Here is a 14,524-nt window from a genome sequence, read left to right as displayed (position 1 = left end):
TCTATTATGGTCTTCAATTTTTTGGTGAAATTTGGTGTAGAATATGGTTTATATATATATCCATTACGATTTGAACAAGGAACTTTGCTGCGCGATCCAATGTTCAAAACACCCCATGTCACATGTATGTATATGTACGTATGTATGTATATTTGCAATTGCAAATTAATGGATTGTATTTTTATATTGATATTAAAATCTATTATGGTCTTCAATTTTTTGGTGAAATTTGGTGCAGAATATGGTTTATATATATATCCATTACGATTTGAACAAGGAACTTTGCTGCGTGATCCAATGTTCAAAACACCCCATGTCACATGCTTAACTTTTCGTTTGATTTTCATTTTTTTTTTTTTTGAAAATAAGATGGTGTTGGTTATGGAAGATGAACAGTTGAGTATTCTGAATCATTAGATTATGTTAATACACCATCAAACGACGAGCAACAAGATATTAAACAAATTTTTTTTAAAGTAAAAAAAAAAAAAATTGAGATATGTAGGACATCAAGCAAACAATTTGATATAAAGATATCATATAGTATGATTTATATATATATATTTAAGTGTTTGTGTGTGTGTGGAGCCTAGAGAAAAAGGGGAAAGAAGAGGAAAAAAAAAAAAAAAGGGTAGAGGAAGGAAGTTGCTGTAAAGAAATTTTATATTAAATACAAAAAATAATATCCCTGAATTTCTATTTCTTCATCTTTTATTTTCGTCTCATTTATTTCTAACCAAAGTAGGCCTATAGCCTCAAAACGTAGTCATTTTGAAATAGAGGATGGCGGCTCTTCAGGGTGGGCGGCCCTGGGGCCTCAGCCCAGCCATTTGATCAAACAATGGAGGCCCATAGTCAGTTTGAACCAGTCCACATCATTACATCAGACAACTCAACAAAACATGATGCAAGTGAATAGATTAGCATGTATTTTGTCTCCCATTGTCTCCCCCAATGTAATCTCTCTCCTCACTTCCCCAACAGAGAGCCAATACTTTTCATTTTGAAAGTAGGCCTATAGCTTCAAAACGTAGTCATTTTGAAATAGAGGATGGCGGCTCTTCAGGGTGGCCGGCCCTGGGGCCTCAGCCCAGCCATTTGATCAAACATGGGCTAAATGGAGGCCATAGTCAGTTTGAACATGTCCACGTCATTACATCAGACAACTCAACAAAACATGATGCAAGTGAATAGATTTACCATGTATTTTATTTATCACCCATTGTCTCCCTCAATGTAATCTCTCTCCTCCTTTTTTCTTCTTCCCGATGGCTGCCTCCAGGAGAGGGTGTGCTTAAATATAATGTGGATGTCTCGTTTTTGGCCTCTTCTCAAATTGGGGGTGGTGGAGTTGTTTTTAGTGATTCTTTGGAAACTATTGTGCTGGCTGTCGTGTTTTTTCCTTTTCCTGTTGCTAGTGCAACCTTCGTTGAGGCTATTTGTCTGCGCAAAGCTATTATTTGGGCAGGTTCCTATTTAGTTCCTCAGGTTTGGTTTGAATGTGATTCTAAAGTAGTGGTTCAAGCAGTGATGAGTGATGCTCTTGGACCGACACAAATTCATTCACTTGCCTTTGATATTCAAGTGGCACTTCAGAGATTTTCATTTTCTCAACTTAGCCATGTTCATGTTCATAGAAATGACAATGAAGTTGCTCACGCTATTGCAAAGCTTTCCAGAGATTTCATTCATCAAGATGTGGCTCTAGTTCTTATTCCAGACGATATTCTTGATTTGGCCGTTAAGGATTATATTTATTACGTTTTACAGTATAATAATAATCGCATTATTTATTACGTTTTACAGTATAATAAATAATCGCATTATTTATTATACTGTAAAACGTAATAATAATTAATGATGGCAATATTTTTTATATAGTAAAACGTAATAAATATTAATAATTGTAATATTTTTAATACTGTAAAACATGAGACAGTGCACTTCTCCAAAATATTAGGCCCTGCTTGGATCAGAACTCCCAAAACAGTTTTCTGTTTCGAGAGTTTACCAAAATCTGAAAACTGCCTTTTTGTTCTACTTGGATCTATTTTCACATAACATACTTTTTAAAACTGAGAACTCATACTATCAGTTTTTAGAGAACACCTTTTTGCTGTTTTGGCAATTTTCAAAAACTCGGAAACCACATAATGAAAACACGGAGAACAAAAGTTGACTTAAAAAACGATGGAACCCTATCTCGTTTATAACGAATGTCTTGGTTCCATCATCTCCTCTGCCAAAGAAGCCCTCTGTACCGTCCCTGTCCAAGCACTCTCTCAGATTTCTAAGCCAAAGTCTCTCTTCAACCTCTCTTTCAGTTTCTTGAAGCTTGTCTCTTAGACAAGAAAGTAGATCTGAGATTCTTTTCCTACGATTCTCTCTCTATTCAGGTAAAAATCTCTATTTTTCTCTATTGGATTCATTAATTTTGTGGTTGTTCACACTTCCGATTTGGGTTGGGGGTTGATAATTTGCTTTGGTTGTGTTGTATTTTCTGCTGCTGTTCACGATTTTCTGTGCTTCGGTTAAGGGTTGATTATTTGCCGTAATGGATTTGGTTGTGATGGGTTATGGGTTGATTATTTGGCTTTGGTTGTTTATACCTTTGATTTTATTGTCCAAACTTTCGAACTGTTTATTTGGCTTTTGATTTTTTACTTATTGTTATTTTCTATTTGTTCAAAGTTCATTTTTTTAAATGTCTGTATATTTGGTAAGCAATTTTTATATAACTTCGTATCTATATCTCTGTGTCTATGGATGCATGTATATAGATAATTTATTAGTTTGTTTTTGTTTTTATTTGTGCTAAAGTTTATATTTTCTTTTGTTGATAGAAATATTACAGTATAATTTTATATTTGGGAATTTAGTATTATTTTGTAAGTCAGATATCAAAATTTCATTTTGGCATTAGTATTAAGTGTATTAATTTGGTCAGATCCCATTTTGTTTAGGGTTGAATCTTTTATTTCGAAAATTGATTCTAAATATCTGAATTCAATACAGAGGGCATCACTATGTTTTTGGTTGAGTTTAATAGCTAAGGGACATTATAATATTTTTTGTTGTTGCTTTTCTTTATGAATATATTTAAAAGATCGAGAACCAGTTAAAGATAAAGATAGAGAACTTGAAAATAAAGAGACTCCATTGTTGCCTTTGCTTGAAGAATTTCTTAAGACTTGGAAGATCAAGCCCACTCTCTTAAACTTGAAGCTTGAATAGAGAGCTAGTTGGTGCTCCATCTGTGAAGATCAAAGGCAACACTGATATACACTTAAATTGATTGAGAGACTAGATGATATCATAAGTTGTTTAAGAAATTCTTCAGCTTCAGCTAAAGACCTAAAATAAGGAACAACATACATCATCAAGAGAAGAACTTTGAGGCCAAAAGCCTTCTGCAATTGTCTCATTCTCAATATTGAAACAGGATCTCATTTCAACATCCTTCAACTTCACAATTTCCTCACAAACATCAATTACTTTTCAAAGGCATGTACAATAGTCAAAGCTCTATTCATTGTGTATGCATATAAGCTAAATTATATTGTCGCTTAAACATTTTATCTTTACTAGTTTGGGTGGTTGTGGTGTGAGAAAGATATTGTAAACAGGGGGTTGTTCTTGGTGATTTATTGTAAACAAGGGAAGTGATTAGTGAAGTGTGTGTGTCCAAGCTTCTTTGCTATTTTGAGTGGTCTGTTAGACAGTTTATGTTGATTTTTCATGGAGGGTATGCTCTCTTACGTATGTACTAAATGTTTGATCTTTTGATTCATTATAATATCTCCATTAATGAAAAAAAATTTGTATTTGAATATCAGGATATTGGATTCAATTTCTTTTATAGGAAGTTTTTATTTTTTATTTTAATGAATGCAATTTATGAATGAATGGGTTTTTGATTCACACATCTTATTAAATATCTCTATCTCAATTCATGCATGATACACACATCTTAAAACTAAATATTGATGTACTGAATGCACCTAATTTATTTGATGGTGGTGCAGCACAAATGGGAGCCCTTAGAACTCATCTATTGAATCAAATGTGAGCATCATTCAGAGGCAATGCTAGATGAAGTTACGTTTATTAAGTTAAAAATACTAATTAAAATGAATTCACCTCCAACAATTATTTATATATATATATATATATATATATATATATATATACATTAATAGTTAATATCATAAATTAAAGAAATAAAAGAGTGTACAATAATATTTTTATTTATTTTCTTAGTTTAAAAAACTATTTTCAAAAATTCAAACAACCAAATAGTTTTATGAATTTTTGTTTTTCGGAAATTGTTTTGTAAATTCTCTTCACCAAGCAGGCTTGAAATTTGAAAAAATTAAAAATTGTTCTATGAAAATTGTTCTTGAGAACAGTTTTCATAAATCCATTCCAGCCTTAGTGTTCCAAACAAAAGAACAGTCTAGAAGACAACGCACTTCTCCAAAATATTAGTGTTCCAAGATATTAGGGTTGAGAAAATGGGCTGGCCTTTTGGTTCAGAGACACGATCCATGCTTATGCATCCAAGGTCTTCGACAAGATAGTAGTGTTCAGACTATATAACTGAACCGAATGTGAAAGAGCATCATTGCCCCCAAGGGTTTGGTCCAGCGCTAAGGAGAGGGCCCTGGTTCTAATATGTCTAGGATTCGACTTCTCAACGCTCTATTATATTTTCTGATTTAACGGTGCTGTCATTGTGGGGCCGGTTGCAGTACTCTCAGTTTGTAACTTGGGGTGGGTCCAAAAAGGTCCTGCCCAAGGGACTTCTGAGTTCCAAAAAAAAAAAAAAAGCATCATTATCTATTTAAAGCTGTGAGGGTCATGGGTTACACTAAGGTGAGCTTAATTGGATCGGAGGGGTGATTCACTTGAAAATATGGGTACTCAACCTTTTGGTTCAGAGACACGATGCATGCTTATGTGTCCAAGGTATTTGACAAGGCAATAGAGTTCATAGTATAACTGAACCGAACATGAAAGAGCATCATTTTCTATTTAAAGCTGAGGGTCACTGTCAACTAGGGTTACATTAAGGAGAGGTGATCTCACTTGAAAATATGTCAATTTTTTTTTATTTTTTTTATTTTTTTTATTTTTTCTTTCCTTAGCAAATTATTTGACACAATTAAGTATCATATGACACATCATCTCCACACCAAGGAAAAAATAAATAAATAAAACCATCATTAACAACTAGACATTGATGAATAACTTTAAAAAAAAAAGAAAAAGAAAAAAAGAAAAGTAGACATGGATAAAATAAGAATTGCCACAACCACAAATAAATCGCATGAACTCGTATTGAATTCTAAACTTAACCAAATTAATATTCGACACCTAGTAGCACTTTGTATAATAACTTAGATTCACGCTTATGCAAATTTAAAGACATTACATAAATAACATTCAAAAATCAACGAGATCATTATTAATCATAAAAAATGATATCACGCAATGCTTCAAATAGTATCTAAAACTCGATGAGATCATTATTAATATATTATTTTTTGTTTTTAAGAGACCATATCATTTCATACTAATGGTACTGCATGTATGAAATGATATATAATTATTTCCTATTAATCATAAATAGATATTATTTTGTTGGACGTTGTTATTTATTATGTTTTACAGTTAATAATGATCTAATATTCTTTAATATAACATATTTAAGCATTTATTCTATATATATATATATATATATATAGAAACCGACACCCCTAAAGGAAAAGGTTGGCTGGCAGGAGTAGGTTGTCAGTTTGCCGAATTACTCAGTTTTTGTTTTGTAGTTCAATAATTGTTTATTTTATTTATTTATTTATTTATTTTTATAGTTTTAAAATTAAGAATTACTTTTGAATTAAAGCATTAATTTTTAATTTTAAAATTATAAAAAAAAAATTAAAAAAAATAGTTGTTGAACAGCAAAACAAAAGCAGTAGGTAGGGCGACGCCACACAAGTAGTAGTCAAGTCAAATCTAACACCATTCGCTAAATTACATTATTAATGTACATTTGGTTAACTACTTTAATACAAAAATTTTCACAAGAAGTAAAAAAGTATTAATAAAACATTTTAGTTATTTTTATTAAATAAAAATAAATAGTGACCAGTCCAATTGTAAAATATATAATTCTAAAAATATTTTTTGTAAGGAGAAACAAATATATATATATATATATATATATATATATATGTATATTTTTTCGTATCAAATATCAATATTATAATTTTAATTTTGAAAAAAAAAAAAAGAACCGTCCAAAATGTAAAATACATAAAGATCGTACCTTAGATTACATTTTGAGTTATATTTTTTTTCCTGTTTAAGGAATTTTTATACAAATGTTGTATAAAAAATTTCTTGAACAGGAAAAAAATATAACTCTAAAACATTATATATATATATATATATATATATATATATATAATTGTATATTTGATAAAAATAAACAGTGGCTGTAAAATAAACAACTTTAGAAATATTTCTGCTGAGAAACAAATATATAATTTATATATGTATAAAATGTTTTAGAATTACATTTTTTTCCCTTCTGGTAATGTTTTAGAGTTATATTTTTATCTCTTCTGGAAATTTTTATATTAAGGTTGTTATATTTATATACACACATATCAAATATCAAAAATTATAATTTCAATTAGAAAAAAGAAAAATCATTTTATTATTATTTTTTTTACTTAGTGAAAATTTTTGTGTCAAAGAAGTTAACAAGATGTAAGTTAATATGGCAATTTAGCAAATGGATTGGTTCTTTGACCTGATTACTACAAGTGCGTTGCCGCCCTACTTTCGTTTTTTTGTTCATTGCTATTCTTTTGAATTTTTATTTATTTATTTATAGTTTTAAAATTAAGAATTAATGCAAAAGAAATAATAAAACATTTTATTTGAGAAATATATATATATATATATATATATTTTCAATTTTAAAAAAAATAAAAAATAAAAAACAAACCATTCAAAATGAAAAATACATTGGCAAAGACAAATAGCGATAAAAAACCTGGGAAAATATTCACTTGCAACATGTTTTGTTGAGTTGTCAGAAGTGTGTGGTGTGGCAGTTGTTGTCGGTGTGGCGTCCTGGATCAAATGGCTGGGCTAAGGCCCCAGATCTGCCCACCCTAAAGAGTCTTCATCCACTGTTTCAAAATGACTGCGTTTTGAGGCTATAGACCTACTTTGGTTAGAAATAAATGAGGCAAAACTTAAAGAAGAAAAAATAGAAATTCAGGGATATTATTTTTTGTATTTAATATAAAACTTTAGAAAAAAAAAAAAGGGAATAGAAGTATTTTGAGGGACACTTGAGACACCACAATGGGTTGGTGTATATAAACTACAATTAATCATGTATTAGTATTAAATTTGTTTCTACTGTACTTGTTTGCTAAAATAATTCTCTTATTCTTCTTTGCTGGATTCTCTCATTCTTAAAAATATCGTTGTTATCAATAGCTAGGGCTGTTGATTCACTAATAGTCACGATCATCTGTGACATTTTCGGTATTCTCGGATGCAGTGAGATTCAAATGAAACTCTCGCATTCAAATATTCAAGAGTGATAGTTGCATAATTGCTAGAGTCGGTTTACTGTACAACACGATTTTTTAATTTAATTATTCATGTTTTCAATACATTAGATTTACTTATTTCTACTGTATTCTATGCGTTAAAAAATAATATTAATGAACTAGATAATTATTGTGTTGAAAAGTAAAATAAATGCCTTGGAAAATTGTGATATTTTGACTGACAGAACACTTCAACCACGGTGGCATTGTGCTCTAAACACCTCAGCTCAGTAAACATTATTCAAAACTGAAGTACACGCGTTGAAAATTGAATTAAGTCATTTTATGTGGTTTATTTTTTAAAAATTATTTCTTTATATTTCATTTCTTGTTTGTTTAATAGTTAGATTGGCCTTTTTATTCCTCCTCATTTTTCATGGTGCGTCCATGTTGTTATAAAAAGTCACCATTAAATTTCTGTTAAACCATCGAACCAATCATTGACTTTACTTGGCGTCAGTGTCGTGTGATGTTGCAATGCAAAGCTCTTTTGGTCACTTTTAAAACTATTTTTTGATTTTTTTTTTTTTTTTTTCCCAAACTGTGTATTGCCTTGGAGATTTATAAAAGACTTATTGGAATGTAATTTGTAATAGATTAAAGAATAAAACGTGTAAAAAATAATTAGTACTCCATAAATTATATTGATCGTTCATAAGATTTTGCCAAATTGGTTGGGATGGCGTATTTGTGCCTCCCTTGTTAAAGTTAATCAAAATGATAAATTTTCATTTATGCCCTTGAATTACATTAATGGTATGTTACCGAGTGATATAAATAGTTTATAATGTGAAAGACTTCATTAGCCTCCCTAATACGATTCCCAAATTCGTAATTCCCCACTTCTCTCTGCGTTTGCTCCATCGGTGCCTCCTCCACCGCCTCTATTCTCTTCAATCAGTAGCTCGCTCTCTTCTTCCCTATATTCTAATTTTTTTTTAGTTTCCGTCAGCTAGATTTTTCCCTCTCTACTCTTAGATCCGAACCATTAGAGTTCTCCTCCCAACTCTTTTCTTTCCTCGCTCGATCTAATTGGGAATTTATTATGCTTTTATTATTTTTGGGTTTTTATTCAATCCATTGATCAACAATAAAACTATTTTTTTTTACGGAATTTTTTTATATTTTATGCAAAAACTATTGTAGAACTTGAGATTCACTAATGAAAAGTTAAGGTATTCGGATGTAACCAATTGTTTTTCGCAAGTTGGATGATATCATTCATTGCTTGCATAGATGTAGTATAATACATTTGCTTTTCAAATTTTGTTTCACTATTCTTCGTTAATTATTTATCGGAGAGTTGCAAAAAAGTAATTTCATAGCCATTCAACAATATATAGTTTGTGTTTTAAAAAAATAATTTTTTTTTTTTGAATTTCTGCTAATTTAGATCTCCGAATTTACTATGAAATGCAGTCCTATACTTAGACGCATAGGGGTTTCTCAAATAATGTAAATCCAAATATTCTTAAAGTGATTGTTTGTTAGCTTACTCTGCTTTGTTCTTTTCCGGTTTTCTATGGTTAGAAGCTATCCCCTCCCATATTATTAAGTATGTATTGCATAAAAAAGTGGTATAATAAAGTTATATGATAGATGCGTTTAAACTAATAATATAATAATAATAAACAAATACTCAAATAACTCAAACACTAGTGTAACAGATATTAATAAAAATTCAAATAAATAATTGTAACATAATTTATTTTTATAATACGAATTTATATTAAAAGGTGAAAGAAAGTTGTGTTTGGAATATGGTGAGGCACGTGTTGGATACACCACAGTCGCTCATAGTCAACTACTCCTCTGTCAACACATTGACAGGGAATATGAATCCAAGTTTTGGATCAGTTGCCCAAAAATAAAGGATTATAATAATTTTTGGTATGGAAGGAAGAAAACTATGCTAGAAAGTCGAGAAATACATGCTAGAACATTAGGTAATAATTGTAACAAATTGTAACGTTGAGGGTCTCAGTGTCAAATATCTCAACTAAAAAGATTCTAACAACTGATTACGTTTTGTTCTTCTAGTCTTCAACGTCAAAACACAAATAAATAAAGGAACTGGTTAAACGCAAAATCGAAATCCTGTTCTTGGTGTCGGACCGACGGTGTCAGCTATGTTGGACCAACAATGTCGGTGGCATAAAAGTTGTCTTCTGCGGGTCTATTTACTTTTTGGGCCAGATTTATCTTTCAAATATAATAAACCTTTTGGGCCGGATTCATTTATCATACAATGCCCAATGGACGGCCTAAATAGAAGGCCGAAGGCTAGCCCGACAGGCAATATCATGGACCAGTGTCCTTTTGGTTTGTTTTCCAACTAAACTATATACCAGATAGATTTATTTATAAAATTTACAGCATCATGCTCACTTAAGTGCTGTGTTCCCTCCTCTTTGGAAGGTAAACAATATATACACTCAAGTTTAAAAATTAAAAAATTATTTTTTTGTTTACAACATTAATTTATTTGACACCTATCCGAAAGGGGTAACTGAAAAATCATGATTGATGCGTTCAAATGTTGTTGTGTTGTAAGAAGACACTTAAAATTAGTGGGTGGCCCTCATTGAATTTGATCTCAATCCTACTTGCCAAAGCTCGTTTCATTTACTTCAAAGTGGAGAGAGACTGAAAAATGCAGGAAGTCCATAATGAGCTTGAATAATAAACAACAACACCCGCAAAAAATTCATGTCTAAATAATTTTTACAGATTTAGTTATATTGATGAAAGAGTTTAAATAGAATCTCTATCTTTGTTTTACATTTTCTTTTGTGTACATCTATTTGTGTACATGGTCTGGCAAGAAAGTACTTAGTAATGGGAATCACTTGAAATACACACCAAATAATTGGGCATCAGTGACCCCAAGTCAAGTGATTGAAAAAAGTCGCATCACTATATATATATATATATATATTGTTTTGAGTAAATTACTTTACAACTAGAGATTAAGTTAATCTATCATGAATCTTGAGTACTTTTAACCCCAAAAAAGGGGGTGCAACAATTTCTTTGGCTTCCACTTTAATTCGAATAATAATCCTACCAAAAGATGTGGATTCGAGTCACACACTTTCTGAACCATTAAAGGAAGAAGTTGGTTGGAAAACAAGCTTGAATTCTAAAGTATTTATCACATCAAAATAATTAATTGGCCACAATCAAATAAAGGAAAAGGCATATAAAACCTTGACTTTTGAGCAAGCAATGGTGTGTGAAACTTCGTCTCCTCCTGTGTGCTCCAACTTCAGTTTTATTCTTTCTTCATTCTCTTGTTTGCTTAACAAGGCACATTTATAAACCATAAAGCTAGCAAAAAGTCTTTGGACATAAAAATATATTCATGCATCATTCAGAAAAATTAAGGTAAAACAGTAGAATTCATGAGAGTGGTTGATCAATCACACGTTGGATCATTCGATGTGTTGTGCCTAAAGAGGTAAAATATTAGTATTCATGACAGTGGGATCATATGTTGGATCCTTTGAGACGTGGAGCAATCATATAAAATAACTAGAGATCGATTTTTGATGCAATTCCAATGTATACCTAAAGTCCAACAAAGATGAAAATACTCTCATTTTTTTTCCCCTTAAGTGTTTATTTTAATAGTTCCATATTAGTCAGTACTCGATCAGCTGATATTATTTTCTTTTTTATGTGTTATGTCTGTTCATAGTAATCAAAACAAAGTTGTAAAAACCACTTTAAACAAATAGTATCACAAAGTAAGTTTTATATTGTCACACATATTTTAGGCAATGTATTAGCAGAATCATTCAGGAAAAAAAATTAGCAGAATGTTCACATTAGTCATAACATAGTTGTAGGAATCAATTTGAACAAATAATGTCACAAAGTGAGATTTATATTCATTTCATATGAGGCTTATATATTGGTTTCTCTTAGAAAAATGTATTAGACATTGTGAATGGAATATAAAATTTATTTTTTGATATTATTTTACTCAAAGTGATTTTCTACAGATATAAATTTAAATAAATATTTTCATATATGATCACCCAAATTCTAGAATTGTATCAAGTAGTGATTATCTACCGTATTAATTAATTTAGTGGAAACACAAACACATGTATCATGATATCTCGATGTGTCATATAAGAATGATAAATAAATGATTTCATTTCATTTTTATTTATAACTTTTCTAGATTTTCTTTCCTATTTTTGAAAGTAAAACAAGCACATATATGCAAATCTATCCAGGGTCTCACTGGCATCCTAGCTCTTTCTGCGTGGCCTCAAAACAGTGCCAACTTTTCCAACATAAATAATATTCCTAGTTTGCAAATTGCGCCACCACCAACTCACAGAGAGAGAGAGAACCATGAACACAAAACCCCTGAGAAAGTCGGGATCATTTCTCCTGAAAAAGACTCCTTCAATGGAACTCCAGACCTCACTTCCTTATTCAGAAACATATGTCCCAAAGAAGCCCTTTAATTCAATTGAATTCCCTTCCTCTCCTCCACCCAACCAGGGAGAGGAAATACTTCACTCCAGTCACCCTCATTCCCTAAAAGAAGTTGAAACCCCGGACCCCTTTACGTGCTCCGGCTGCAAGGAGCGTGGTGCCGGCAGGAGATTCGCATGCCAACAATGTGACTTTCAGCTGCATGACTTCTGTGCCTTTTCTCCTCCATCTCTCAAGAACCATCACTTCCATGGACATCACCAACTGCTCATCTTCCATTCTAAATCTAAACCAGGTAAATTATTTGGTATTTTTAATTCCCTCAAACTTTTAATTTATATTTCTCTCAAAGAATTTATTTGTTTATTTGTTTTTTTCCCTCTTTACAGTCCAAAGAGAGTCGTTCTATTAAGTGGATACACACTTAATTTCTATGCGAAAGAACATATATAGAGACAGTGGTTGTCCAATGACATACTATATTATATGCATAATAATAAGATCTCACCTTAGGTTATATTGATCTATATAAGCTTAATTTAACAACTCATTTCATATCATGGTTCAAGCATTTAAAATCGGTGGGGTTTACTACTTTTCAAAAAAATTATAAACAAGCCAACCCAATACCCCTTTTGCTTTAGATATATATAATTTTTGTGATACGTACCTTATTGATTTTAACAATCCAACTCCTCCAAAAACTCGAACCTTGTAAATGTTTTATGATCATATATTATTATGATGTTACAATCACCTGAGAAGAATTTTCTGACATTTATATGTGTAGACACTTTTGATAAATCATGAACACCTAAATAAGAGTGCGCAAAGCAGACAATACTTACATGAGTTGAGGTGAGTCGTGACAATTGTCTAAGTAATTTAGATTTGAATTCAGGACCTTACTTTCTTGCCTTCTTTTGAGTTTTGGTACATGTAAACAAACAATTCTTTTATAAGTTGAATATCATAAAGGATGTATGTATCAGCCGTAATGGCACCATAAGCTAAAATTTGATCCCTTTGAGTGCATTCACCATTCTGATCATAAGACTATGGTTTCTTCAATAATTCCCTCTTTGACTTTCCAAGTATTTGTATCGTCAAGAAGTATAATCTGGCTTTGTACTGATTTACATAATTATTAGTTAAAGGTGGAATTATGTGGTCGAAATGTGATGTTTGTGGCAAGGCCACAAGGGGATTTACATTCCGGTGCAACGCCTGCAGTTTCCAGATGCATCCTTGCTGTGCTATGCTTTTGACGGAAATGAACTTTATGTCTCATCCACACACCTTGAGGCTATTACCTGCATCGACGCTATCAAATGGTGAGTCTGGTTTTGCTTGTGGTGAGTGCAAGAGGAAGAGATCGGGTCGAGTGTACCACTGCACAGTTTGTGATTACCATCTTCATGCAGTTTGTGCCAAGAACATGATTAATGGGCTTCAAGCCTATGGAATCAAGGGCTCAGCTGAGTCGTCGAGCATGCTTGGGATCGCGGCTCGTTTCGCATCTCATGTTGTTGTGGGATTCATTGAGGGCATTGGAGAAGGCCTTGGACAAGCTTTAATTCAAAGTGTTGCAAAACATAAAGGCGGTAGTAAAAGAAGGGTGGAATGAATGTATATGCAATTGCACGTAACAAAGGTTTGGAGACTTTGGATCTTTAACACACTGCATTTTATTGTTGATTGTAATTACTGTTTATAGCTGAAGATGGTTTCTTAGCTACCAGCAGAAGAAGATGATGTATATGGAATAATGATGGTGTGCTAGGTTTAACCCTATTGTTTATATATTGCATATGTAAGTGTTTCTATCTGTTATATAATGTTAATTTCTGTAAGAAAAATGATACTACTCAATTTTTAATGACATATAGTACGAAAATTTGAAATAGACAATTACTGTAGTACAACAATTACGTCAAGTACCCATGTATGAAATCAAATTAAATATGATTAGACCCCGTATTACAATTCTCCTTTCAAAATGAAATTCATGTTTAACAATATTAAATGAATCCATAATAAATTTTCTGTCGAAAAAATTTGATAATATTTGGGATTGTCCTGTAATATAAAGCTGTAATGCTGAAAACTTACTTCTTCTAAGAGTACCACTTGTCATCTAAAGGAAATTACAAATTTTCATGATTCCATCTAAATTTTCAAATCAGATCCACTATCACTAATGTGAGGCATACTAGAGGGACGTCTCTAGCTTGGTTCACTTGTCTTTCTATCCAATGCTAGCTCTGTGCAATGGCCATTGATGGTACGTGGGGAAAAAAAGTATCCGCAAACACGAAACATTTAAAATTATTGCTTAATTATCGAAATCCAAACTCTATGTTTGACGGTTTGGCAGTGTATTATCAGCGAAAAACAAATGTGCAACGTACGTGAAATATTGGCATGTATAA

The 14,524-nt window shown here is 31.6% G+C and overlaps 1 protein-coding gene across 2 annotated transcripts; it reads left to right on the top strand.

Moving 5' to 3' along the window:
- Positions 1-11,994: 11,994 nt before the first annotated feature.
- LOC132278768 (protein VACUOLELESS GAMETOPHYTES-like) lies at positions 11,995-13,949 on the top strand. 2 transcript variants are annotated; one of them, XM_059780654.1, is made up of 2 exons: positions 11,995-12,387; positions 13,250-13,949. In XM_059780654.1, exons 1-2 carry the CDS (start codon positions 12,006-12,008, stop codon positions 13,717-13,719), a joined length of 852 nt encoding a protein of 283 aa, XP_059636637.1. In that variant the 5' UTR covers positions 11,995-12,005; the 3' UTR covers positions 13,720-13,949. The 2 variants fall into 2 exon arrangements, with proteins under 2 accessions (XP_059636637.1, XP_059636636.1); XM_059780653.1 differs by having other exon boundaries at positions 13,244-13,949.
- The last annotated feature ends 575 nt before the right edge of the window (positions 13,950-14,524 follow it).

This window comes from Cornus florida, unplaced genomic scaffold, assembly GCF_030987335.1.
Source record: "Cornus florida cultivar Cherokee Brave unplaced genomic scaffold, ASM3098733v1 CherokeeBrave_3.0.0_Hap2_Chr10, whole genome shotgun sequence".
Lineage (NCBI taxonomy): Eukaryota > Viridiplantae > Streptophyta > Magnoliopsida > Cornales > Cornaceae > Cornus > Cornus florida.
The sequence above is the reverse complement of the archived record's forward strand: the minus strand, read 5'-3'. Positions and strand labels throughout refer to the sequence as shown.

What these genes read in the sequence shown, in the direction of transcription:
- LOC132278768 (XM_059780653.1), top strand. Translation starts at nt 12,006, where the DNA reads ATGAACACAAAACCCCTGAGAAAGTCGGGATCATTTCTCCTGAAAAAG. An exon ending in CCATTCTAAATCTAAACCAG is followed by an intron (nt 12,388 to 13,243) that starts GTAAATTATTTG and finishes CATAATTATTAG; the next exon opens with TTAAAGGTGGAATTATGTGG.